General features: G+C 34.5%; 1 protein-coding gene across 6 annotated transcripts in view; it reads right to left on the bottom strand.

Annotated features, from left to right (window-relative positions):
- LOC122571939 (tetraspanin-5) overlaps positions 1–26,873 on the bottom strand; it is a 110,150-nt gene that overhangs the window by 29,746 nt on the left and 53,531 nt on the right. For all 6 annotated transcript variants that reach the window (XM_043736307.1, XM_043736303.1, XM_043736304.1 and 3 more), the window contains exon 2: positions 5,828–5,948. In XM_043736307.1, the coding sequence (XP_043592242.1) occupies positions 5,828–5,948 (121 nt within the window). The remainder of the gene's footprint in view (positions 1–5,827; positions 5,949–26,873) is intronic.

Below are 26,873 nucleotides of genomic sequence, written 5' to 3'. Positions count from 1 at the left end.
TCGATCCCTGCCAATATCTCTTAAACTATTTATGGTAGGAGAAAATATTTCGAAAGAAACTTAAATGCTTTTTAGAGAAGACATAATTTGATGTCAGTAGCTTTTAGCTAAGGATGCTTTTAGGATGTCAATAAGCTTTAGTAATAAGAAGCTGGAAAGATAAAAAGAAAATAGAAACGTAGAGCATGTATAAAGGTCAATTTTCTCCTTTCTTAAATAGAACTTGTAATATATTTTACGATATATTAGTCGATCCATATTGGCATTCTCTATGGAGCTTGATAAACTATTTATATCGAAAACCCATTAATCGATCAAATATTTTAACTTCTCTTTTGAAAATCTATCGTATGAAAGACAAAGAAACACGTAAGGCACTATTTTTGTATTGGTTTTCCCCACGACAAACTCAAATTCATGAAAGACTCAAATCTTAACTTAACTAAAAATATCTGTTACAATTAAACTTTAATGTGATAAAATAAAACCTATTCTTACTGATCTGCTATTTCATTCATGGAGATATCTGTATGTGTAATTTATACAATCGGGGACAGAGGTATAATAAATGAAGTAGTAGGATGTATATCGTAAAAGGTACTTTTTCGTTCCATGCGGCTTATTTACACAAAAATATAAATATTAATTTCAATTATTCATCGAGTGCTATAAAGATATAAGGATTACAAGGATAATAAGAATAACACAATATGCTGGTAACTCAAACTTCATTATACATATGTGATACATACACATATGCGATCAAACCTCGTTGATGACTGTATATGTGGATTTCGTTGTATAAAATATGTATAAAATAATCCAGTTTCGGATGGAAATATAGATATTTTCAATTGGAGCATAGGTATTACCACAATTTTAATTCAAGGGAGTGAGAACAGCCAAAGTATAAATAACATATACTAACAAATATTTCGTCGATTGTGCTAAGCTTCTGAAGCTTTTAAAATTACTACCTTTTTCACAACACAGAATCAAATATCGCTTGTTCCTTATCTAAGAATTTCTGCGCTATAAATTAGGAGTATGTAATTCCTGTACTGTATCGATAAAAGATAAAAAGGACTACAATTGCAGCTGATAAAATTATTTCTCGGACATCAAGAAAGGAAAATATCGTTTTCGTTGGCAACAGGAGCTGTTCAGAGGAAGCAATAATAAGAAATACGAAATAAATTCCTCCAAATATGAAGGAAGATGCCAAGATACATCTCTTTTTCAAAGATAAATATCTCAGACATGATTGCTTGGATGAGTTGCTTTCACCATCGGTAAGAGGAATGGAATGAGGTTGAAAGGAATGATTATCCGCAGATCGTGCTTGCTTTTCCAACACGTCCACCGTGATCCTCGTCGTTCGATTTTTGCTCCTTTAGAAGCAGTGGTCCAGATCACGTGCATATTAGATTTAGCCTTGCACGATTTCAAGAACCTGTAGTCCGTCTCTGTCAGGATGTTTGGCTTGTAGGACATCCGCTGATTCTCGCCATTACGTTTAGCTACACCGTGGTTAACCGCTCAAGAGTGACTCGCTGCTACCTTCTACCTTCTACTCGTTGGAATCTCTCTGTATATCTCTAGTAATCCGATTTAGAGTGTTTCACAGAGTCTCCCGAATATCAGAACATCAGCTTGTCAACGATGCTAGTGTCTACAATCCTATCCTGTGTGCCCAAAATGATGCGGTAGTAGGAAAAATGCTGTAGCAATAAGAAAAATAGCTCAATATCGTCCCACGTATCGTTTATGTATGTAGTTAACTGTTATTTCTACGTTTATTGTAGCAAGCGTCCGTGTACAATAAACAGGTACAAATAGTCGAATGTCTGTAAGGATGTATTAAGAAAAGATGTTAGTCTCTTTTTATTTTTACGTGCCAACTGCACGAATATATTCGTTCCTCGCGTTACTGTATATGCTATGGACTCTAGTTCTCAAGTTAGAGATAATTAAGGACTGTCTGTGGCATAATTCCATCTTACACGTTAATAGAAAGTTGTCGTTGATGCCTCGACTGCAAACTCGCATGTAGATTACGTTCTAACCCAACGTGTTCGTTATGATAATTTATTTTTCCACTTTTAGTGAGTACTGCTTCGTCAATGAAGAAAATGGAAGATAACATCCTGGATTTCGTATCAGGTTCGTCGACGCTATCGATCCCAGTGACTGCTGGTTCGTTTACGAAGCTTCAACTTCAATCTCTTGTGGCTCCTTGACCTCGTATCAGGTTCGTCCGCACGTGACTTCGTCCTAGAGCCTCCGTGATTTCGCATCAGATTCGTCCTCGGAAACAATAATCCTAGCGAATCCCTAATTTCGTATCACGTTCGTCCATGCGCTTGCTAACACATTTGCAACTATGTTGCATACAACAGGGTGGATGAATACTTGCAACCTACAATTCTCGGCCTTCTCTTTAACGTGATTCTTCTTTACTTTTCTTCTGATATTTTGCAGTAACGCTTCTCTTACAGAATTTCCTTTATGATACAATATGTTATAGTATGTTATATACTCATATAATACGTTGTAAAACATTTACTAATTTCATACAAAATAGGATACTTGACCCAGACTATCGAAAGAGCGACTAATCGTCGAAATAAAAAATTAAAATTATTTATTCATGTAAAATACTCGGAAGAAGAATAAATTATTCGCAAGAATTATAACGACACAATAATATAATTAATACAAAATAATAAGTTAACAGTTATACCGAGTGTCCGAAAGGCTTATACTATAAGAAATTGGAGGCATAACAATTTATACTTCGAACGTATGTGAAGTCGATGTTTCTAAATGCTAAAAGCCATTTTTCACAAAACCACCTTTTGTCGAGATACGTTTATTTGAATTGACACGGCTAATACGTCTATGATTAATCAGTTGATGCTTAATGCTCCACGTCATTAAACATTTACTTAAATTTGTTCATCCGCCTTTTTTAACACGATATCTTCATATCTTCTCCTAAAGCTGACATTAGATCTATATGCAAATGTTTGTTCTTATGGTCCTTACATCTAAGTTCTTCAACTTGTTCTCCTATACTCTCACTAATTAACACTTTTGTACACCACCCGAGGAAATCTTTTTCTTCTGCCAAATTATTTATTATTTTCTTCGTATATACGAGTATCTGTGGCTTTACGTACGCGCATACGCGTGTATGAGCTTTTATGTGGTAACGGTGGTACGAAGGCATGGTAATGCAGCACGTGCAATGGTTTCAGATCGACGACACAAATGAGGTTTATTGAACTGACGACGTGAGGTTTGTCAGAAATGAAGTGCGCAGTTGGTTTCATGAAATAATCTTTTGAACGAAAATTTCTTGATAATAGGCGCTAAATGTTACGACTATGAATTACTTACAATTCTTCCAATTAAAAATTATACGAATTATCGTTCCATATCAACAACGAATACCAATGTAACATCGATACGATGATTGTCCATCTCACGATGCTACAAAGGTACGAAGTGTATTAAATCTGTTGCACTCTTTCGATCATTTCCGATCCAATTGTAATTTCTTAACGTTGACAAAATATCTCAAGTTTGTGCTAAATGTGGAAAAATTGTTATTGGTTTGCGTGATTTCCGTTTTTAATTTCATATTGAATATTTTCTTGAAATGTTACAAACGTGTTTTGTTTATTAAAATAAGAGCCAGATTGAAATACTATAAAAATTCGACGATCGTAGTAAGATCAAATGACGTGTTTGCCGACGAGTGGATAAGCCGTGGTGCAAGTTACAAAAAAAGACAGATGCAGTTACAATGTGAAATAATTTTCGCCAGACTATTTCAATATCAAATAGTTTTTACACTTTACATTTTACAAATTTATTAATTTGACCAATGCCTCTTTTTTTGCAAGAAAATAATTCTTTAAAAGTTTTTTATCGGTCGCAGGAAAGCACAAGAGATGAGGATTTTTGTTGCAAAGTTTACGATACTTTCTCAAAGGAAATGAGTTATTTTTGAGTCGTTTTAGTTAAGATTTTTAAACTCAGCGTCTTGAAAAGGTTAATTAAGAATGGTATGTAACGAACTACTTAATTACGGCTAACCTGGAGAAAAATTACAGATCCTCGCGAAAAGATGCGTTCCGTCTAAGTGTAGCCCACCTTCTCGAGAAAAAGCACGGAAAAACGCACCGGAAGTGCAAGGAACTTGTCCGCGATATCTTAAAAGCACGTTGAAATTACCTTTGTCAGGTAAAAAATAATTAGTACGCATCTTTTGGCCAGTTGTGCGTGGAAGCTAAATACGAGATGGGCCGGAACTTATTTTCCGACTTCTTTTCATGAGAGCTTTAATTAGCAAGTTACTTTTTTGCGCAAATAGTTTCTTCTCTTTATAATTATGTTTATAATTACGTAATTTATAATTATTATCTTTGTAATTCATGAAATGGCAAGGTACGTGTATCAAATGTTCGCCATTTGACCATCCACAAGTTTGAACATTTTTTTATTTAAGACTACAAGTAACAAGCTCTTTGTTTATTTATCGATATGCCTAGTGATGGGATCTGAAGGATCCTGGTGCTTTCAACTGAATATCTGCCGCCATAAAAAATCTATTGGGGATAAATCTGGCGAAGGAATCCGCCAGTAACTTTTACTACTTTTTTCTTTTTTTTTTTATTTTTAAATAAATCATTTTACAATTTGTCCATTAGGACATTTGGTAAAATATTATAGTTTGGGTTTTGATGAAATATAGCATGTGGATGGTTACCCCCAGCGGTACTCCATCTTCCAGGATTTTTACTATTGCAATATTTTGTTCACAACATAAACGTCATTTAGGGAAGAAGAGGTCCTGAGACATGTAATAGAAGAATGTGAAATAACAGGAGGAGCAAAGGACATGGAAAGAACACTGAATGAGACTGGAGAAGGACTAATGGATTTAAGAGCAATAATAGAGAAAAGAAGGGCAAGGGCAATACAAGACGGGGTGGAATGACAGGAAGGTAGCACAGCAAGGAGGCAAAAAAACCAAAGTGGCAATAATGTGTAGTCATAAGTTGCAATAGTTTGTAGGCATAAGTTTTAGATGCTAGAGGTAAGAATATGCTGAGTGCAATACAAGAAATGTAAGGATTGTAAAATCGAAAGTTCGTCCAAAGCCGAGAGGCAAGGACTAAAATAAATAAAATAATAAACGTCATTTAATAAACGTCAACTCTATAAATCAAGGAATTCATTTCCGAAGTCAGGATCATCCGAAGATCATAGTATTGGGTCGTTGAATTCGTCTTGGCATCGGCTACAAATGTATGAAATTAAAAATGCATCGTACCATTTAAAAAAAAGCGAAGATGACTATGATTTTTTACAGGAAGAAGCATTTCTTGGCGGTTTTAAGCACTGCAATTTGTAGCCGTTTCAAAATATGTCAACTTTTGCTTGAAACATTTTCCTGCTGCATTATCAGGAAAGCTTAGAAAAATCTAACACCCTGTATAACAGCCAAATTAGTTACAACTAATCTTCAAAATATTGATACGTCTTTATTCGCACGATTGGACGAAGTTGAATTGACCGAAGCGAATACGGTGGAATTTCATTTCTCTTAATTTGGAGGACAAATAATTTGTATAATAGGAATTGGTGTAATAGGGGCTCACCAACTTCCTTCATTATGTACCTATTACTTTTCGTTCACACGATAGGAGCTGATGTTCAGAAAAGTGAAGTCAACCGGCAAAATTTCACTTAATCGGCGATTAACTTTCATTCAAACAAATGGAGTTCTAAAAAGTTAATATAAATCGCTACTTACCGACTAGAATGAGGATAAATGCTGGGTCGAGCGCAACATTAGTGAGCCTGGACAAATTGTTGAATGTGTCCTTTTCGGTCCAAGCCCATACACCTACCGCCATGATACCCAAACCCAGCCACTGAAATATCAAGAGAAAAGAGCTTTAAAAATTAGTCACAACGAGGATTAATTATGACATTATAGATGAGACATTTTAATTTGAAACAGGCATCAAAACTTTTTCTCAAACTCTTTTCTTGATTTATATTCTCATTTTTTGTAGCCTTATCCATTGCAAAAAACAATGATTACGTTGATAAAGAAAATAGCAACAATTATGTTAGCTTTATTCTTGGTTTGCTTCATTTATGTAAATGCACCGATCAATCACGGGAACTGGTATTTCGTATTTTTGTCGTAATCTCTTAACAAAGTTACAAACAACTCGTATTATACATGAAATTTGTTCTTATTTAGACGTTTCATTAAATTCGATTTTCTAAAATGGACAATGTTCTAATCCATTACATTCACAAATATTCGCTTAGCTTTAAATCCAGTCGCTTGATCAAATAAAAAAAGAATATTAATTGAAATAGATTAATCATTAAGTTGACAATTAGTATCATTCAAAGTACTTATTTAAAAAATAATGTTTCAAATGTAAATTTCGCCCAGATTTGCTTCATCATTTACATTTAACACTATTTACACTGAACGTAAGATACCTGTAATTAACAGAAAGGTAAGAGAATCCAACGTTTTCGTCAGAGGAAAAATTATAGAAGAAAGAAAGAAGAGAGGAGGGAAAGGATAAGGGAATTCAAATATAACAGACATTACAGAAAAATAGGCAAAGAAGAGCTACCAAAGTAGTTAGAAGGCAGGATGAAGTGGAAGGACAGAAAAATTCTAGCTAGATTCAGATGCGGAAACGAGACCAAAGCGAGGGAATACTGGAAAGAAGAGGGAGAAGAAAGATGCAGGCTATGTAAAAGGAAAGAAGAAGACCTGAGACGTGTAATAGAAGAATGTGAAATAACGGGAGGACCGAAAGACATGGAAAAACACTGAATGAGACTGGAGAAGGACTAACAGAATTAAAAGCAATAATAGAGAAGAGAAGGACAATACAAGACGGGAAGGAAGGACAAGAAGGAAGTACAGCAAGGAGGCAAAAGCCCAAAAATTGCAATAGTTTTAGTCATTAATTTTTAGCTTTTAGAGGTGGAATAATTTAAGGGAGTGCAATACAACAGAGTAAATAAGAGGGGAGGTAGATACAGAAGAAGCGAAAGGCGCGGACTAAATAATAATAAATAATAATATGTCATTTAAGAGAATTGGCATAAGTGGAGGTAGTTGTACGGATAATATGCGCGTCAGTGCCGTACGTCATTTAATAGAATTGGCTTAAATAGGAATAGTTGGCCATCTGAAGCCGCATGCGATAACGCGTTCGTATTTTGCGGGATAATCGTTTCTAATCCTTGTGGGTTAATTTATGGCAACGTGCAACTAAGAGGAGTTTGCTGCGGAAACAAATATGTATCTATTATGCAAGTGGAATAATACGTTCGTTGGCGCAGACGAAACCAGCAAATCCTCTTCCAATCAAACTCCTCTTCGTAGATTTACGAGGAAAGTAGACATTGTGCATTTGTATTTCAGCATTTATGTTAATATTTATTTCTTATTTTCGGAGACTTTTAATATCGCAGTTAGAAAGTTAAATTGACAAGCTAAATGCGATACCCTTCGAATTAGTATAACGAGCGACGTGTTATTAAATTTAATGTACCGACTTTGAGCATTCACGATGAACTGCACCGATGTTAAATTTGTGTATTGGCCAAGCTGCAATATGGTAATAAATAAACTGTAGATGTTTGTGCACGTTCAATACACAAATTTATATGAAAAATGGGTAGAATATATTAGCGATATATTGAATTTACGCAAGTAACAAATGCAACTCTCCATTTTGAGGCCGAAAGACATAAAATGAAACAAATTACAAATTAATAATATAATTAATATAATAAGTTTAATGTATTAAATATTATGTACGGTACAATATCTACTAATAAACATTCTGTCGCAAAAAGTGCAGTAGTGTCTTGTACCTTTTTCTATTAGCAAAATATCAAACAGCAAAAGACATTTTGCACAGCATAGAGATGGTAGTTTTCTTTAATCCACAGAATTACTTGACTTGATAGTGAAATAAAGTTTTTTAAGGAAATCCAAAAATCCATGGACAGGAGTACTTATTTAAAATGATGTATGTATAATTTAATACAGTTGTAGCTTTATTCCTACTGTTTCAGGATTTTAATTGAGTTAAAGCTTTGCATTAAAGCACCCCTTTTACTATGTAACAAAATATTAAGTTCTATTTGCCAAACTCATTAAAAGTCTTCTACATTGAAAGTATTCATGTTCGGCTAATCAGAATCTTCGAAATGCTATATTTTTATTGTTTCTACTTACAGTGACTCTTCTTAATATACCTCATCGCGATATTCTAAAAATTACTGCTCTCTATGTTTGTTCATAACAACGTCATTGAATCGATTGGTTTTTAATAATATGCTGCAACATTTATTCTAATTAGTAGAAACAGAAGCTTCATTTGCCTGATGAACGTAATTCGTTGTATGAGAAGCGGCAAATTAAACAATGGCGAAATTTAACATCGCACAAATATTTCGGTAAGGAATAAGTTACAATATTGAATTTTTGAAAGAACAATGATTTAAGGGAGAAACAAGATTATATGAAACACTTCAATAGACGTATCATAATACGTCTTCGAAAGATGAAATGCCGAAGTACTTGGAGGGGAGGATGAGGTGGAAGGACAGGAAAGTTATAGCCAGATTCAGGTGTGGAAACGAGACCAAAGCGAAGGAATACTGGAGAGAGGAGAGAGAAAAAAGGTGCAGATTATGTGGAAGGGAAGAAGAGGTCCTGAGACATGTAATAGAAGAATGTGAAATAACAGGAGGATCAAAGGACATGGAAAAAACACTGAATGAGACTGGAGAAGGACTAATGGGTTTAAGAGCAATAATAGAGAAAAGAAGGGCAAGGGCAATACAAGACGGGGTGGAATGACAGGAAGGTAGCACAGCAAGGAGGCAAAAAAACCAAAGTGGCAATAATGTGTAGTCATAAGTTGCAATAGTTTGTAGTCATAAGTTGCAATAGATTGTAGTCATTAGTTTTAGATGCTAGAGGTAAGAATATGCTGAGTGCAATACAAGAAATGTAAGGATTGTAAATCGAAAGTTCGTCCAAAGCCGAGAGGCACGGACTAAAATAAATAATAATAATACATCTTCGCGTGTGTGCACATTTTTCTGTCGTCGATTTGTCCGTAGCAACGGATCATCGAGATTGGCTCGATCGGAGGACAATCATCCGCGATAATTCCGCAATAATTCCATGAATGTGCTAGTGACACATTCCAGCCTGACACGGGAATGCCGTTGTTCGTACACGTAGAAATAACAACGATCGACGAGAACATTTTTCTCCCTTATTCTTCTCTATCGAATTGTCGAATTTCTCGTAATAAAAATATTTGATAAAAAACATTTCTGTTTTCGGGATGCTACTTGCGCTTAATACGCCTAACACCTGTGCCGATTAAAAAAAAAAAAATAATTTTGAGAATAGATTCTTCGCGTCGTTACATATATCTTTTGAAAGAACTTAATTTTATCCTGAGGATATTTTTCCTACAACAGCAAATAAAGGATAATCAAGTAATTTTATTTAAGTCCTGAAACTTCGTACAATTTGATAATATCGTCTCATGGGTCACGTATATAGCAATGGCAATATCTGCGCTATATAACACGGTTAGTTGTCTTTCTTGCAAGCAGAGACGACCGAATGAAATGATAATGACACTGTGATTGAATAATTGATCATTATCGCGGTCGAAGCACAAAAATATAGTTGATATGTTAGAGCGAATATGATTTGGATAGTTTGCTGCCAATCGATCACGTCTAATATTAACAATTAATAATTGACGAACCATATATCAGCGAATAATCTGTGTGTATTTCCATGCAAATTTATGTTTTTGAAGATATAATTGGGAAAATGAAATCTCGACAGAAAATTGCTTTACCTATCAAATATTACAGAAAACATTATACTGTGAGTATCTTATTATATATCGTTTCATATTATGTGCATTCTGTGCAATATTACACTTTCAAATTTCCTACAGGCGCATAGAGATGTACAGTGTAATTGTAAGATTAGCATATCGTATTGTTGTATATCCTTCGAAACATAGATGCTCGAAGCGCGGATTTCGTTAAATATCAGAACGTCAGAGTAGTTTACATGTTCGTTAGGATCGTTTTAATCGTCGAGAGTGTTGGCTGAATAATTCAGAGACGAGTTAAAGATCGCGTGAGAATTGCTATTCGAGCGTAATTTCTCTCACTTTGCGGATATATAACAAATAAATTTTGAACGCTTATCAATCGACTCTTGACAGCGATTACTTTACGCGTAATCTTCGGGCAGCAGGTGAAAAAATAGCTTTTTCGAAATTGGCTGTCAACGTCTCGTAGTTACTACATTTTGTAAGGACAGTAATAAGAATATACTACATTTTCCTTAGTTTCTCGCGGATAAGAGTAAGTAAGAATCCTTCAGTCGACCCTTTACGACCCTTACGACTTTTTTCTACATTTTGATAAAGTATTTGATAGAGTGTAAGTGATCAACTTTTAAGACTTACACCACTTTTGCATTAAAAGCGAGTATACGACCGTGTCGGCTTCTGAAAATCGAAATTTTCTTTTACATATTTTGTAAAGTTCGATGAGCGTAAAATACTATGGTGAAAGAATATCTTAAAGTTCTAAGAAATTTGTATTATATCTTGTTTGATTATGTGTTCTGCATTAACGAACGCAAATAGTTGAAACTGAGAATCATTAAAAATTAAAATTTCCATTATACATTTTTGTGTAACTTTAGCACATCGCTTGTTACACTCTTTATACAATGTACTCTCAAGTTTCATCGAAACAGCTCACACCACGTTGTTTGCGACAATATATGCAATATCAAATTCATTGATTAAAGATAAAAAATCATCTTCATTAAAAATCAAAGATAATTTTCATCAAAGATAAAAGATCCTATTCGTTATTGTATTTGCCAGGTTTATTAAATTTATTCATACGTCAATTTCTGTTTCCATCCTTTCTCTTTTTGTATGAATTTGTATAAATCTGTAGATTCATAGAATTACATATACTGCGAATATTTTATAACGCATGTTCCTTTGTTGTCGGCGCTGTATTCATTACGCGTCCCTTTAGAACTCTCAGAAGAAAAGATTTAAACAAATAACGTTTCAATAAAACATACGTTCCCAATTTATGTACCACCTTCTATGTGTTTTCATCCGCCACGAAAGGCTCCTTGTGTAAAAGATTGTCCATGTTATAGATTGGAAAATTAACTGTGTGAATTTTTACAAGGAAAAATTAAGCAGTATAATGTAACACAATAAAACATCGATAAAATACAGAAAATAAGAGATCAATGTAAGAATATAATATAGCGTAAGAAATTAGAAATAAGAAGTCAACAACCTCTCTGTAACAGGCTACGAGCTTGAAGTACAGATAAATTATTATTATTATGTGAATTTTTACATGTTTTCTGCTGATCGTTCCCCAGCATTTTTGGTTTTTGTACTCTTACTTTGGTTAGTAATCAATACACTGTCCGCATGCGTCTAGACGTGTTTACTCTCTTCGGTGTTGTTACGATGCACTGAAACTTTTATTCTCCAATTGGCGCCGAAAATAGTATTTACTTCTGTTTCCTGAATATAATGACATATAATGACGTAAGATCGTTAATCACGGGGTAATTCAGGTGATCGATTCTGAAGTCTGAAAATCGAGAATCGATTTTCAACGTACTGAGCTATCGATCTTTCTCCGTCAATCTTCAATGTTTTAAATAATTACTCTTTCTTCTGTTTTCTTGTCTATCTCTGATGTTACCCTCTGTCCGTCCGTTTGGTAAACGAGTGTCTCCCAAAATGGCTGTCCGTAAAACAAAGAAAGTCGTTCTGTCCGCGAAACAAAGAAAGTCGTGCTGCCCACGAAACAGAGAAAGTCCCTATCACACTTGAACTCTAGGGAGTTTACATATATATACTTTATTTCAATACGTGACATTCTGAGGATTGAAATCAGAGTTATTTGTGAAATCACATGATATATGAATGGGTAAAAGAATATGTTCAAACGTTAGATTGCTTTTATTTCTGGTTAATAAAACGTAAAATATCACGACTTCGAAGATAACAGGTATATCGCCAATAGAAACATGTCTTAAGTAAAATCGAGTAAAGATGTAAATTACATACGGTGGCTACAGGAAATATTCGTAATAGTACGTACTCTTATTTTCTAACCAAACGTTCTTATAGCAAGTTCTATTTTTCTTTTCCACAACATAAAATTTTTCTAGTCGCATGAAAGTACTACTAAATTTAATATATTTAAATTTAATTAATTAATATGTAAACTCTACAATAGGTATATTGGTGTGTAAATATCTTAACTGGGTTATGTTGGATTTCGAAGGATACTTTTCTTATTTTCTGATATCTTACGTTTTGTCTATGTTTTATAATATCAATCAGCTATATATTCTCTACAAAAAGGTACTAACCTATTTATACCGAAAGGCTATCAGTTAGGTGGATATTTTAACTTTAACCTGTTTCAGTTAGATGGACTAATATTACGAAAAATTTAAATAACCAAACCAAGCCATTTAAAAAACTCAAGATCGGCTTGGTATCTCGGAAAATAAAATTATATACATCCGACGAGTCTTTTGAAACGCAACAAAATTCATTTAAGACGATTTTGGATAAGACCAATAACGATTTATTTTAGATGGATAGATTATTATTGACTCACTCTGTACATAATACATATATGACTACAGAGAATGTTTGCACTCCATCGCATCCATTATAAAATTTACATATTAATTAAGTAGATTCAAACATATTAAATTTCGTAATACTTAGTACTACCTTAATAGTATTTTAGATTGTATTTTTTTATTGACCCACTTTGCATGTATATAATTCGACCATGACATTCTCTGTAATAAAGGAAAACAAAAATAGACTTTTCCGTATTCGTAGGTATTTCATGTTTCAAGGTAAACAATAGCTCCACTTTATACAAGGAGTATATATGTATATATGCAATATAATAGTTGCTACAATTTTTTGGGCATGTCCGATAATCCGACAAAAAAATATTCTGAGCAACAGTTAGCCAGTGCTGAAGAGGCAGCAAACTGGGACACAAAAAATTGGCACAGAAAAATGTTGGATCAAAAACTTTCATTTTTTAATATAACAATACATGTATAATCTTTTCTATCATAACATCGATAAAGGATAATATTCTCTTTGTTTTAGAAATATCCTGTTTGCAATATTAAAGCTAATATTATGTTCATATTATATTTATATAAAGTTGTATTATATTATATCAAGAATAGATGAAGAATAATAATAAGAAGAAGAATATTACACTAAATGCTATTTTTTACTTTATTACTATTGCTATTACACTAATTGCTAATTGCTACCACCTTGTATATTTTCATACAATTATTATAAATATTTTCAATATATCAATTATAATATATTTTGATACAGTTAAAACATATTTTCATTATGCGTTCTTTCATTACTTAATTGTTTGTTCACTTGCAGAAATGAAAAATGGAACCACGTTTATACTAATAGCACTTTAATGAACTTTTTTAATATGTCGTATTTAATTATATCATGTAATTAAAAATGAGAATCGAAAGCAATTTTCTCTTTAAATTTTCAAAGTATTACCTGTTTTGTAGTGAAATATACGGCATTGTCGGTTCTCTGATGAATTGCACTTCGCTCCAGTGCTGTTCTACGCCGTTCTCTGACGCTTCTGTTTACACATCAAGTTTGTAGCAATTGAAATACTGTTACTTGTCTCTCCCGCTCGAAATCAAGCTACACCTGACTAATGTAAACATAAACGTAATACGCTATTGGAGCGACGTGGAAAGTTTAAGAATATTTCATGAAGAATGTATTTGTACCGCCAATTTTCTATTATTTTATACTATAAATGTCTTAATAAATCTTAATATATTATATTGTTAAGAAACCAATGTTAATATGTCTTAATAAATCTTTATATATTCTGTTTCTATTCAACAATATGGTAATATCGACTGAGAAGTACAATTTTGAAATAGAAATAATAATTTATCGAGCTGTAACTTGATTTAGAAATTAATTATGCTACTCCGATTTTCAAGTTATATTACTGTATTTTATTTTGATCATTCATTATACGTAACACTATTTGATAAACAGAAATCGGCGCGGAAATGTTTCTACAAGCGCGTAATATAATCAAACGCGAGAATGATGAAACACAGGCATACTATATTACTGGAACATATATATGAAACAGGAATAATAAATAAATGATAAATAAATGTTCACGATATTTTAAACAAAACTCTTAAAAAATTGTAGTAAAAAGCTGTATTAAAGAATTACAAACATTTAATAAAGGAACTAAAAAGAAGATTATAAGACGCGTAGAACGCAAATGAAATGTTATATTACATATATAAATAGATTTTTAATTTTTATCGACATAATTTAAAAAATGAAATTTAAACAGAAATTTGTTTGATAAATATCATAGCATGTGCTGTACCTTAAATATTCTTGCATATTATACGCAGTTTGTAGATTCTTGGAATTTTTCATTTTCCCAAAATGCATAAACATTCGCAGTCTAATTATGACCGGCGGTGTAATTACGAAATTAAATGAGAAAATTACCAAATATGACAAACAATAGTTCGTTTTATCATTTTAATATGCAGTGAAAAATGGAGATAGGCGTTCGTTGTTCGGAATTAATTTTATGTATGGTACATTGAATACGGAGATCGTTCTCGACGTCAAAAAATGTCGTTCAGGGGGCGAATGATAAAAGTGGTAGGCGCGTGGAGGTGAATTCAGACAAGTCGAAAACTTTCAAGCTCAATTAAACTTGAACCAAGTTGCAGACAGAACCATCGCCCCGAGGCGATGAGAGCGATTGGAGTGCTCTTTCAGTTGGCTGTCCGGTTCATTTGCTACCAATACGAAAAATAAAATACGAAGCCCTACGAAAGGAGACGAGGAATATATCATCGCGTAGCGAAAAGTGTTTCTCATTTATAACCCGATTATCCTCGATGTTCCAGCCGATCAATTAATCTGAGGAATTAATCAAATGTTGCATTATTCTCCGGCAATTAAGCGAGATAAAAATTCTTCAAAAGAAAGCATAGCTGTTATGTTGCATAAAAAATATTAATTAATTGATCCATGTACGTATTACTTTGCGGATAGTATATAAATTACAGAGAATTCAAAGACTATCTTTGTATACAGCCGAAGGTAAAAATAAGCAGACAGGTAGTGAAAATTTAATCGAACTACTAACAGTGTTGCTAATTTATTCTGTATCTTTAGACTACAAATTAGATTAGGATTTTAAATCCAAACTCTAAACTCTATGAACTACTGTAACTATCGCTATATATTGTAGTACCTTTCCTACAATTAGTTTATTTAGAATAAATGGATTAAACAGATGTTGGTTAAACAGAAAACGATGGTTCTTTAACGTGAACTAATCACAATAACGTATTATAATTAAGACAACTAGATAGTTAATTTGCAACTTTCGTCACTACGGATCCAACGCTCTCTCTCACGGGAACCACGCTCTCTCGACAGCGCTGGTGTCACGTAAAATAAAAAAAAAAATCGAAGATGGAAATAAAAAAGGAGAGAATTTATTTCCCAACACTTTGTTTACGCTAATGTTATTTAATCTTGTTTACTTCCGAACTCCAGCCGTGACTCTCCAAGACTCTCGATTTCTGCTGCCCTGTGTCTATTCTCTTCGTCACTTTGTATAGGCAAACGTAACATATCCTCTCGTAAACGGGCAATATTCTCATTCTGTTTTTGGATACTGTCCAATATTGCTCGCAACATTGGGTCAGTTGAGGTAGAGGTTTCAGGTTCGTTTGTCTTAGACATTATTACGCTGATTTTGCTACTTTTGGACGAAGACGAGTCTTGGCTACTGAAGCCAGGTTCTCTATCAACGTACGTAACGTACAAAGGAATCCAGTTTACCTTTTATTGTCACTCCATTTGGTTCGTGATAGTTACTTCGTTGTTGTGGATGACCGTAGCCCCAAATAATTCTATCTTCCGTAAATGATGAGTGTCTTTTGGTTTCCGAACAGACACTTTTCACTATCCTGGCGGATCGCCAGGTCAGTCACGTAAGATAAAAAAAAATCAAAGATGGAAATAAAAAAGGAGAGGATTTATTTCCTAACACTTTGTTTACGCTAATGTTATTTAATCTTGTTTACTTCTGAACTCCAGCCGTGACTTTCCAACACTGAAGCTCTTACAACTCGGTCGCATCCCTACACAAGTGGTTATCTTATGAAGTAGGGCGGACCCCCGGGTGTTGGGTCTGGGCCCTGGACCTCCTGCTGTCGCGTGCACTCCCTTGCCGTCTGGTGGGTGTCCGTCATCATCCCATCGGTTTTGAAGTGTGCCAGTCGTAACACTAGCAACAATATCTCCCGATTCACACTCTCTGGCTTCTCAACTCACACTCTCTGGCATCTCAACTCACGCTCTCTGACTTCTCAACTAGCACTGACTATTATTCGTCTTTGTCTCTTAGCATCCCTTTGTCTGTTGTCTTAGCCCCACCGCGCACGTGTTCCGAAACCGTTCGTGGCCAGGGTCATGCAGGCCTCTTCCGCGAAACTATTCGATTGAAGGACCGACGATACATTGTTTGGCCTGTCGGCACTTCGACTTTCTCGCGACGTTGTTTATCACGTTGACCGCCACGCCTGTTTTCAAAAAAATCCCCGTCAGGCCACGCGTGCAGCAGTACCAAGCGTTCTCTGCTCGGTGCTCCCATCGATATTTTCATAATGCGAGTCGCTCATCCGGTGATCTTACCTCTCGTTTCTTTTGTTTCCATTCCTTCGCATTTGTTTCTCATTTCTCCACTTTCTACAAAATCAGCTTGAATCTTGGCCGAGCGACGAACGATATAACTTAAAATATCTGCCCTAATTCGTTACAATGTCGAAAAGAAAAATTGAAAACTTATTTCCTAGTAAGTCAGATAGCAGTGAAAAAGAAAGCTTTTACGAGGCTTATGATTCCGGAAGAAGCATTAGACGCGTATGCAAACTATGTTATGCAAATAAAAGACGGCGAATGGACCGAACAAAGGCACGAAAGAATTTGAAGAAAACAACAACTTATTGACCAAATTGTCCCGACCAACCTCAGCTATGCATAGAATGCTTTAAAGTTTTACATGCTAAATAATTTTTTTAATAAACCATTTTCGTATTACTTTTATAACAAACCATTTTCGTAGTACTTTTACAACAATCCAACAGTTTTATTATTATGGAATATCTTTTCAAATACCTACAACGATCCTTCGCAAGTAGTCAAATAAGCGGCACCCGAATATGGATTTCGTGGCCTGACCAGAAACTTTGCTGACACCCGAATACGGGTGTCATGGCAGTCAACGTGTTAAAGCTCTTAGGCCTTTCGTCCACGATACTATAATATTTAGATTTAGAATTAATTAAGAAATAAGCAAAATATTTCATAGTTAAAACAGAAGGAAACATTTCCCGTGCCCAATCTTCTGCATCATACACGTATGCACACACACACACACATACGGTCGACAATTCGTTTATATAATACATGTACATTAACCATGAAAAGTTTAAGTAGCATCAACTTCATCAAATTAGCAGACGAGGTAATATGTAGTTTGCTCGAAAATGTGTGCGAATCCCGCATGATTCAGCGCGTATCCTCACATTTTATGAATCAGAGAACACCCTTGGCCAGTGTACAGAGAATAACCAGTGCCCTTCGTGAAACTAAAGCCTCGTTTACTCGTCTCTGTTTAAATTTTGACGAACATAGCTGTCAAGTTATATTACCATTTTATTTATTTATACAGAAATGAAATGATACGAGGCAACGGCGTTAAAACATGAGAAGCCGAGATGCTGAAGCAAAATATCGTTACACAGAATCGAGGTGACATAAGATTGAACTATAGAATTGAACATGGAGATATATTGCTGTGTAAAAGTATTAGGTCATCTACCATATTCATTTCATAATGGCCAATCATAATCACATTTTTAGGAAATATTAATAGTTTGTTCTATTTCGCAATTTTTGTACAGATACTTCAGGAAGCAAATCCTCAAGAAACTTTCAAGAAATTCTAATCTTCGGATAAACAAATTTTTTTAATTGAATTGCTATCAGCAGACCGTGGATTTTTACGCGTTTACAAGAAATTTAAAAATGTCAAAATGTAAAATATAAAAAGTATTCAAAGTGAAGTACTTGTTACAAGATTGAGGCGCAGGAACGGCTTGCGAAACAGTTAGGAGCAACACAAGAGACTATGTCAAATCGCCTACGCGAGATGAGAGAGATTTAGAAGGAAGGAACGTGGATGTCCTGTGAAATTGCTGCGTGATAACGTCAGATCATGCGTTGCTCCTGGTAGAAGAGGCACCGTAATGAGACTTGGATGGGAAGTTACGCAGCATCCGGCACATTCACTTGACATTGCTCCGTCGGACTATCATCTGTTTCGGTCGATGCAGCACGGTTACTCGGCTGGACGACTTGATCGTGTCAAAAGACACGACAATCTTTCGAAGTGGAACCCATCAACTGCCCGAAAGGTGTAAAGTTACTTTGATGTGAGATGTAAGATTATTTTTAATAGAAAATCCGTTCCACTTTTTTTTAAATAAATCGTCAATTTCCCTGGGAAATTTCGACTATTCATTTGTGCACCTAATAACGAACGTTTGTGGATATTAATATCATTGGTACGCTGCGAGATGAATTTTACCGCAGTTCCCGCGTACTTTTTGAAAGTTATGTCAAAGACTATTATTTTCTTTTTATATGGTCGTCAATTTACAAGCAATTCTCATTGAGAATTTTAAGTAACTTCGTTTGGCGTGGTACAGTAACTCGGATTATAATAATTTATATCATGTTTGATTCTAGTTGAATTTAATGCTTCCATCTAAAGAGTATTTTCTTTTTAGTCTGCGGATCTGATCCGTCGTGTCAAGCAGTTGGGCGACTAATGGGTTGTGGTGATTGTTGACTCTTGTGTTATATCTGCTTTTGAACTTGTATATTTCTTCTTTGACTGTGGGTATCTTGAGGTCGCGGTGGATTGTTTCGTTGGTGACATACCAAGGTGCATTTATTAAGGATCTTAGTGCAATGTCAAAGACTATGAAATGAAAAATATCGATTTTCACGTTTCCTATCGCGGTTAGACCATTTGCACTATAAAACCGAGGTTCATGGTGTTTCGTCATTCAATAATGATTCTTTAATTCGGTTGGTTATGGGCAGGGGAAATGACTTTGCGTTTGATACGTGTCGAAGAGCGTCGCACCGGATAGCATAAATATTGATCGGTTAGCGGTACTTGAAAAATCAATAGGACGCATGGTTTCAACCGACTAGCCACTGTCCATGGTACACCGTAGTTAACGTGCTCGATGATTATTCCTACGCAGAATTGCACACGTCATCATGTAAATTTCATGCGGGTAGAATGCATATCGCATGCGTTTGATGCTCTTATATCGATATTAAATCAAATAGTATCTACCTAATTTGCTTTCATTTCGATATACATAATTTCTCATCATTGGAGATTGTATTATAAATTTATATGCGAAATTAATACCACAGTAATAGATCATAGAAATACGTGCTATTATGTTATACAGGGTGGTTGGTAACTGGTGGTACAAGCGGAAAGGGGGTGATTCTACGCGAAAAAAGAAGTGGAAAATATAGAATAAAAATTTTTCGTTTGAGGCTTTGTTTTCGGGAAAATCGACTTTGAATTTTCGCTCGATACGCGTGCACTTTATCACGTCTCGTTATAACGGATCTCACTGTAGATCGTTGTCTCGATGGATATTATCGCAGTTTAAGTTTGTTTTTGCCGTAACGGAAGCTTAGGAATACATAATAAAATAATATGAAGTAATCATAAAGTTTATTATTGCAGAAAATGTTGCCCATTCTGCCGAACACATAGCTCTGCTCTTCTAATTAAATTTCTATGAACACTTTCTAACGTATTCGATTGTTTTAAAGTATGAAAAGCTACAATAATCTTTTCTTTCATCCGTACGGAGTGAAAATTCAAAGTCGATTTTCTCGAAAACAAAGCCTCAAACGAAAAATTTTTATTCTATATTTTCCACTTCTTTTTTCGCGTAGAATGCTTTCCGCTTGTACCACCAGTTACCAACCACCCTGTATATGTTACAGTACCACGCCAAAAGAATTTACTTATTCTCAATGAGAATTGATTGTAAATAGTCTATCAAATAAAAAGAAAAATAAAAATATTATTTATATAAAAGTTGTCGATATAGATAAATATTCAATAATTCTTAATAGAATTTCATACAATTATTAATATTAATTAGTCCATATTAAGTCGCCAAATGAAGTTATTAGAATTTTATATTACTTAATCTCTGATATTACTTGCACTCGGCTGTTCCCTCTTGGGAGACACAAAGAGCTTACGTAACACAAAGTTACACAAGCCGAAACTTTTTCCAAAATTCCTGTTCTCCTGAAGTGTGGCATTTCTATCGTATAAGGAAACAAATAAAGAAATGAAAAATATAGATTATACTAATAAACAAAGATCGTACTAAGCTACGAGCCTCGTTACAATAAACGATACATACACACACGCGTATACGTGTTAGCGGCGACGCAATTTCGTGCCACGCCGTTATTTAGCTTTATGATAATTTATGAATTGGCAGGATGCTTGAGCAAATATTTGGAAAGTCGATAGGCGGTGACTCGAAGTCGTGAAACGAGGTATGAGGTATCGATCAACTGTTTAGAGAATGCGTGAAACAGTTTGGCGAAAGATAGATTGGTAGAGAGATAGGCTGACGCCAAGCGACCCGACGTTGCATTGACAAAGAAAAAGAATAGAGACTTTGTTTATAGGAGCTGGCTGCGAGATGGAGAAGGTGTCACGACCGGCTCACTTTAAAATCGAAGTTAAAGATGTGGAGGCACTCGGCTACAATGTATATCGCCGAAGCGAAGTGCCTAATGAACCATCAATATCCCAACGGTCCTTCCGCCGAATGTTCGAGAAGAAGGCGTACGTGGCAACAGTTGCGGACGCCTAACAAATTCAAGGATAATGGGGGTATTGAGGGGTGACGAAAGAAAAATAACGGAATCCGATCGGAAGTCGAGTTGTAAGAGTCAGTGTTAAAGAATCACGCATACGGCTCGGAAATAAATTGTAAACCCAGTGTTAGAAAAAAATAAAGTTTCTTTTTTATTTTTCATCTTAAATTTCTTTTTTATTTTTTTGTCATTTCACGTGACAAAGGCAGCGATGTATTTTGATAAGCAAGATGGGAGGGATCGCACGGCACACAGAAATTCATTTTTAACAACACATAAAGACAATATCCTTTAAATTTGGATTCAACTAGAATCAAACATACTATAAAGTCTTATAATCCAAGTTACAGTACCACGCCAAAATAACTTACTTATAATTCTCAATGAGAATTGATTGTAAAAAGTCTACTAATAAAAGAAAAAAAACATACAAATACCTTCAATTGCAAGATTATTTATTATTAATATCACAAACGTAAATTTTTCATTTTTAAATAAAAAGTTGTTATATCATGTTTATAATTGCATATTCTTTGGTTCTTCTAGTTTGGAACTTATTCCATGAATTATTTTATTTTCGTTTAAAACTTTACTATTTATATATTCGATATTTCCCTTATTTCTAAGTTTTTTAGTTAGATGGACATGTCAGTTACGAAAATTTTCATACAGATATTTAATTTTGTCTCTGACTTAAGAGAGTGAAAACGTGTGTCGCACAATTAGTTGTCTCAACGTTTCAGTACGATTATTATAATGTACGTATGTATTCCTAAAAGGAATTAAAAAGATTAAATCATTTAACTCATGGAAATCTTGGAATAAAATTATATCATAAACTATAGAACCATTAATTTTTTTAATGCAATGCCAAGAGAACAGCGCGATGTTATTGATGATTACGTAGGACCAACAAGATATTAATTATAATATTATGTCTATTATTTGCATGATTTCGCGCGTACATATACATCACTGCTCGTAAGTATTTGGGTATTTTGAACGATTTATATTTGTCGGGTTATCATTAGAGTTAGGGGCGTATACTGAACCTTCGCGTGAATTGGCCATCGTTGTGATGTACTAGAGATGATATTTACTGACACAAATGTGATTGTTACAGAGTGTAACAAGTAATAATCGGCGATCGGACGATCGAGATGTCGATGACAATGAATTTAGGTTCGATAACGAATCCACGGCCAACGGGATGACGAATGCGATGTGGTACACGATCCTGGTGTGACTCAACGTACAAGTAAAACTTATCCGAATGAACTGAACCGCAGTCCAAGTGGAACTGCCCTTATATACTCCTCTCCGTACCGCTCGGGTCAATCTTTGTTTTTAAGGAGAGCTATACAATTACTCCATACCTCTGTTAGGCACACGACCCTCCCGTGACCCTGGCTACGTTCAGTGACCCATTATGTCACTTGGAGCCCAAGCCCACTGTCATAAACCTCGGGCACCCGTACTCGGATTAGAACATAAACAACTATTCCTCAGTTTTATTATTTAAGTGCAGCTATAAAAAAAAATCTGGACTAAAGTATCGGGGACCTTGCCAAACGTTCCAAAAGAAAGGCCCCGATGTCCTTTCATCTCCGACATATTGTATCTAATGAATAAATTACGGGCGCTGTGTCAGGTGCACTATAGAAAGGTACACTGATAGATAGATGCACAGATTCACAGTAGAGAAATCCTGTACAGATCAGACGTTTGTATCAGATTCACAGTAGTGGAGTCCTGGAAAGATCAGACGTCCGCATCTGAACGCTTTCAGTTGGGCACAGCGCTCATACCCAGAGGATCTGAATACAAAGAGTTCGTCAAGTAACTAAACGGTTCTATACGGTTTGACGATTACAAATGAAGAAAAAAATTCATTTGCGATTTTATAAAATATATAGCACAATATATAAAAAGTTGTTGGTTGAATACATTTTTATTAATCTTTTATAGGATAATGTATTCTGGATATGAGTATGGGTGTCAATATATTTAACGGACAATGGCAGTGTAATAGTTCTGCGTGCATCTGAAGATATAAAGCTAGATGAAGAGGTAATAAATTTTGTCTGCTTGTTATTACGAAATTGTAAAGTGAAGATTTCTCTTTGTTCTTTGCAGGTAGCTTTTAATTTCTTACGTGATCCCATAGATTTGTATCTTCGACTTATACCACGGAAAATATATGGAAAAAGTATAGTAAGTTATGAAAAGAGAGGAAGAATTTAGAAATTGTTCACTTGATACGTTTGTTGAATTTACATTACCGTTAACCCGGCGTATAATATAATTGTTAATTTTATGTCAACTTACACATAGCTCGTATTTTATTTTTATCCTTCTGCGCTTTTTACAATTTAGAAATTGTTCACTTGATGCGTATGTTGAATTTACATTACCGTTAATCTCGCGTATAATATAATTGTTAATTTTATGTCAACTTACACATAGCTCGTATTTTATTTTTATCCTTCTGCGCTTTTTACAATTTAGAAATTGTTCACTTGATGCGTATGTTGAATTAACATTACCGTTAATCCCGCGTATAATATAATTGTTAATTTTATGTCAACTTACACATAGTTCGTATTTTACTTTCATCTTTCTTCGTTTACGAGCTAATTTGTCTTTATTATTTTGACAACATAATTTTTCTTTTCCAAAAGCTGTAGCAGCCATACGAAGTGCTTGGAATTTTGTAAATTTTATAAAATACAAATATCTTTGTTTTCTGATCATAACATGAAGTTCCATCGAAATATGTAACAATCTTAATCTTTCTTCCTTTAATACTTCTTTTCATATTGCGATATTATTTCCTTGTCATGTATCATATTCCGGTAATTCGCTGTAATTAGTTATTGTACTTTAAAACGTTCTATCGTATGAGGGATGTTACACAAGAACTTTTATTTGTAGTCTTCCGTATTATTTTATTACGATATATTATAACTAAAAGTTAGATATGTTAGAGTTACTCACTGTTTATTGCTCGTACAACTAGCTTCAACAAAACAACATTAATATTGGTAACACCATTCTCGATATATACAGTTATCAATTGTTATTAATATTAACAATAATCCATGTTCAACTGTTTAGTGCTATTCTTATTTCATTATCCTCTCATATGTACAACCCTATGCTATAAATTAATTAACAACTTAATACCTGCAAAGCAATATTTATTTTATTTCTTAAATATTGCATAGAAATATCGATCCTAAACACGTTATGTTCTATTACATCTTCTTATTTATTTTCTATCTATACTATCTTATCATGCCCTTAATTATCTTATTCCAACACCTTTATCCCCAATTAACTCGTGCAACAGACGTTTTGCCGCAGTAGCATAGCTACGATTTTAAACCATCCTGTTTATATTGCAAATTAGTATGTTGCATTAGCGATTTCGATCGTATCAGGTGGAGCGGAAGATTGCACATACATTTCAACTCTGAAACTTTTATGTATAAGGGAAAAGGAGCGAAACAGAAAGGAGTCGAGGGAAATTGGGTGAATGCAGAATAGCGTTCGGGATTTTCCTCACGAACTTTACCGGCTACTTTCATTCAAGAAGTGAAATGTACTTTGATTGTGAAAAGTCTAAGGTAAAATTTCTGCACAGAAAATCTGAAGAAAAAACTAGTCACGAGTAAGAAAAGCCTCGAATGTATAATAACTTTTATAAATTCTTGCTTCTTTTTATTAGTTCAAGTTAAAAGTATGCACTTCCGTTCAAAAGTATCGGGGCACTCGGTTATTTTTAATTTACATGTTGTACTTTGATTGCAAAATTACGGGCAGAAATCAAATTCCGATTGTGTGTGATTTTGTCTTTTATAAATATCATAATTATTATACAAATATAGTCAGTCAGTAAAAACTACCAGCTGAAATAATTCGTTATCTAGTGAATTTATCAGAATACGTTTCAAGTGAAATTTATTTTTTATTTATGTTATTAATTATTATTTATAATATTTGAGGAGCTTGGACAGACGGGTACATGTTGATTTTGTAATGCCTTAGATTTCTTGAAACGTTAAGAGGATTTTGAGTTCCCTTAAATTAACAATTAAAATTTTAAATTAAAAATTTTAAAATAGACGATAGAAAAAGAGTTTTACGATTTTTGGACGTAACTTATGGGAACAGGTTCTGCAAAACTTCTTCTCTGGATGATCTCAGATGATCAAAGACAAAGACTGGTGATCGTTTTTTTCGCGAAAACACGGCAACAACAGATGGAAAAAGAGCCTGCCATGCAAGTTGCAATAATTCCAGCTGTCATTTCCAATTGGTTACATGCGACGAGAAAGATTCAAAAGGAAGGAAATGGGTGCGGCATCGATTGACCGAGGGAGAATTGTGTACGGTGCTTAGATGATCCGCGCTCTCAGCAAAACAAAAAACAGCTTATTTACGACGAATCGTAAGAGGGTGCGAAAACACAATAATGCGAAGAGCAAACGACCGTAATTAAATCGATGGTTGTTGACCTTTTCCAAGTCACGGAACACTTTTCAGGTTACAAGAAAGATTTGCGAAATAGCAAAGTCATAATGCTAGCAATATATAAAATATGCATAAACTTTCTATTAGAATTTCTAGATTGTAGATTACATAAATAAATAGCGAAGAAAAGATGTGAATTAGAGGGAGAAATTATATTCACAAAAACTGTGACTAAATAATCTACATATGTGTCGGATTCGCATTATGATTAGGATTGGGGTTAAAGGGCGTGAAACGAATCTTCGTTATGGTTAGACTTTGTCGTTATGCAATAGAGAAGATATTGGCTAATGCAAACACGATTGTTACAGATATCGACGAGTAACCGTGGTAATTAGATACTCGAGACGCTGGTGACAATGATTCTAGGTTCGATAACGAATCCACGGTCAACAGGATAACTCTTCATTAAACGTAAAATACTTTAACACGCAAACACGTTTAATGGGAAGCTCTGTATATACTTCTCGATGTGTAACTCTTCAAGGCGATCGCACGAATAATAGGCTGATGGAAATTTTCCTTCCTTGACGATTGCGTTCGTTTGTTATATACTGGTCCGAAGCTTCGAGAAGGTTCCAATCGCCGTTGCTAGGCAATCTCTGCTTGGAGTTTGATTGTTAATACAACGTGTATCCCATTATATTGACATCTCCGAGGAAAAATGTCCATCCCGTGACCGCGGCTACGTTCGGCGACCAGTTGTGTCACCTCGAACCCAATCCCACTATCACAAATCTCGAACAAATACAATCGGATTTAATGACAATTGTTTAATTACGGCTATAGTAGAATCTAGATTACAATATTACGGGATTTTCCCACAGTTCCAAAGGGAAGGCTCCAGTGTCCTTTCATCCCCGACATATATATATATTTATAATGCAAAAGTGATCGATCTGTTCATCAAAAAACCAGCTCAAAACGCTGTGTCCTGAAACGTAAGGTTTAAACAGTAAATTTCTCTTATGACGTAAGTATATAGGTATAAAAATATAAAAGACGTTTTATTCTACGATAATCGTATCTCTATATTCACTAAAATTAAAGACGCGAAATTCGACGTACGAA

This window comes from Bombus pyrosoma, linkage group LG10 (genome assembly GCF_014825855.1).
Source record: "Bombus pyrosoma isolate SC7728 linkage group LG10, ASM1482585v1, whole genome shotgun sequence".
NCBI lineage: Eukaryota > Metazoa > Arthropoda > Insecta > Hymenoptera > Apidae > Bombus > Bombus pyrosoma.
This window is presented reverse-complemented; position numbering and strand designations above follow the sequence as displayed.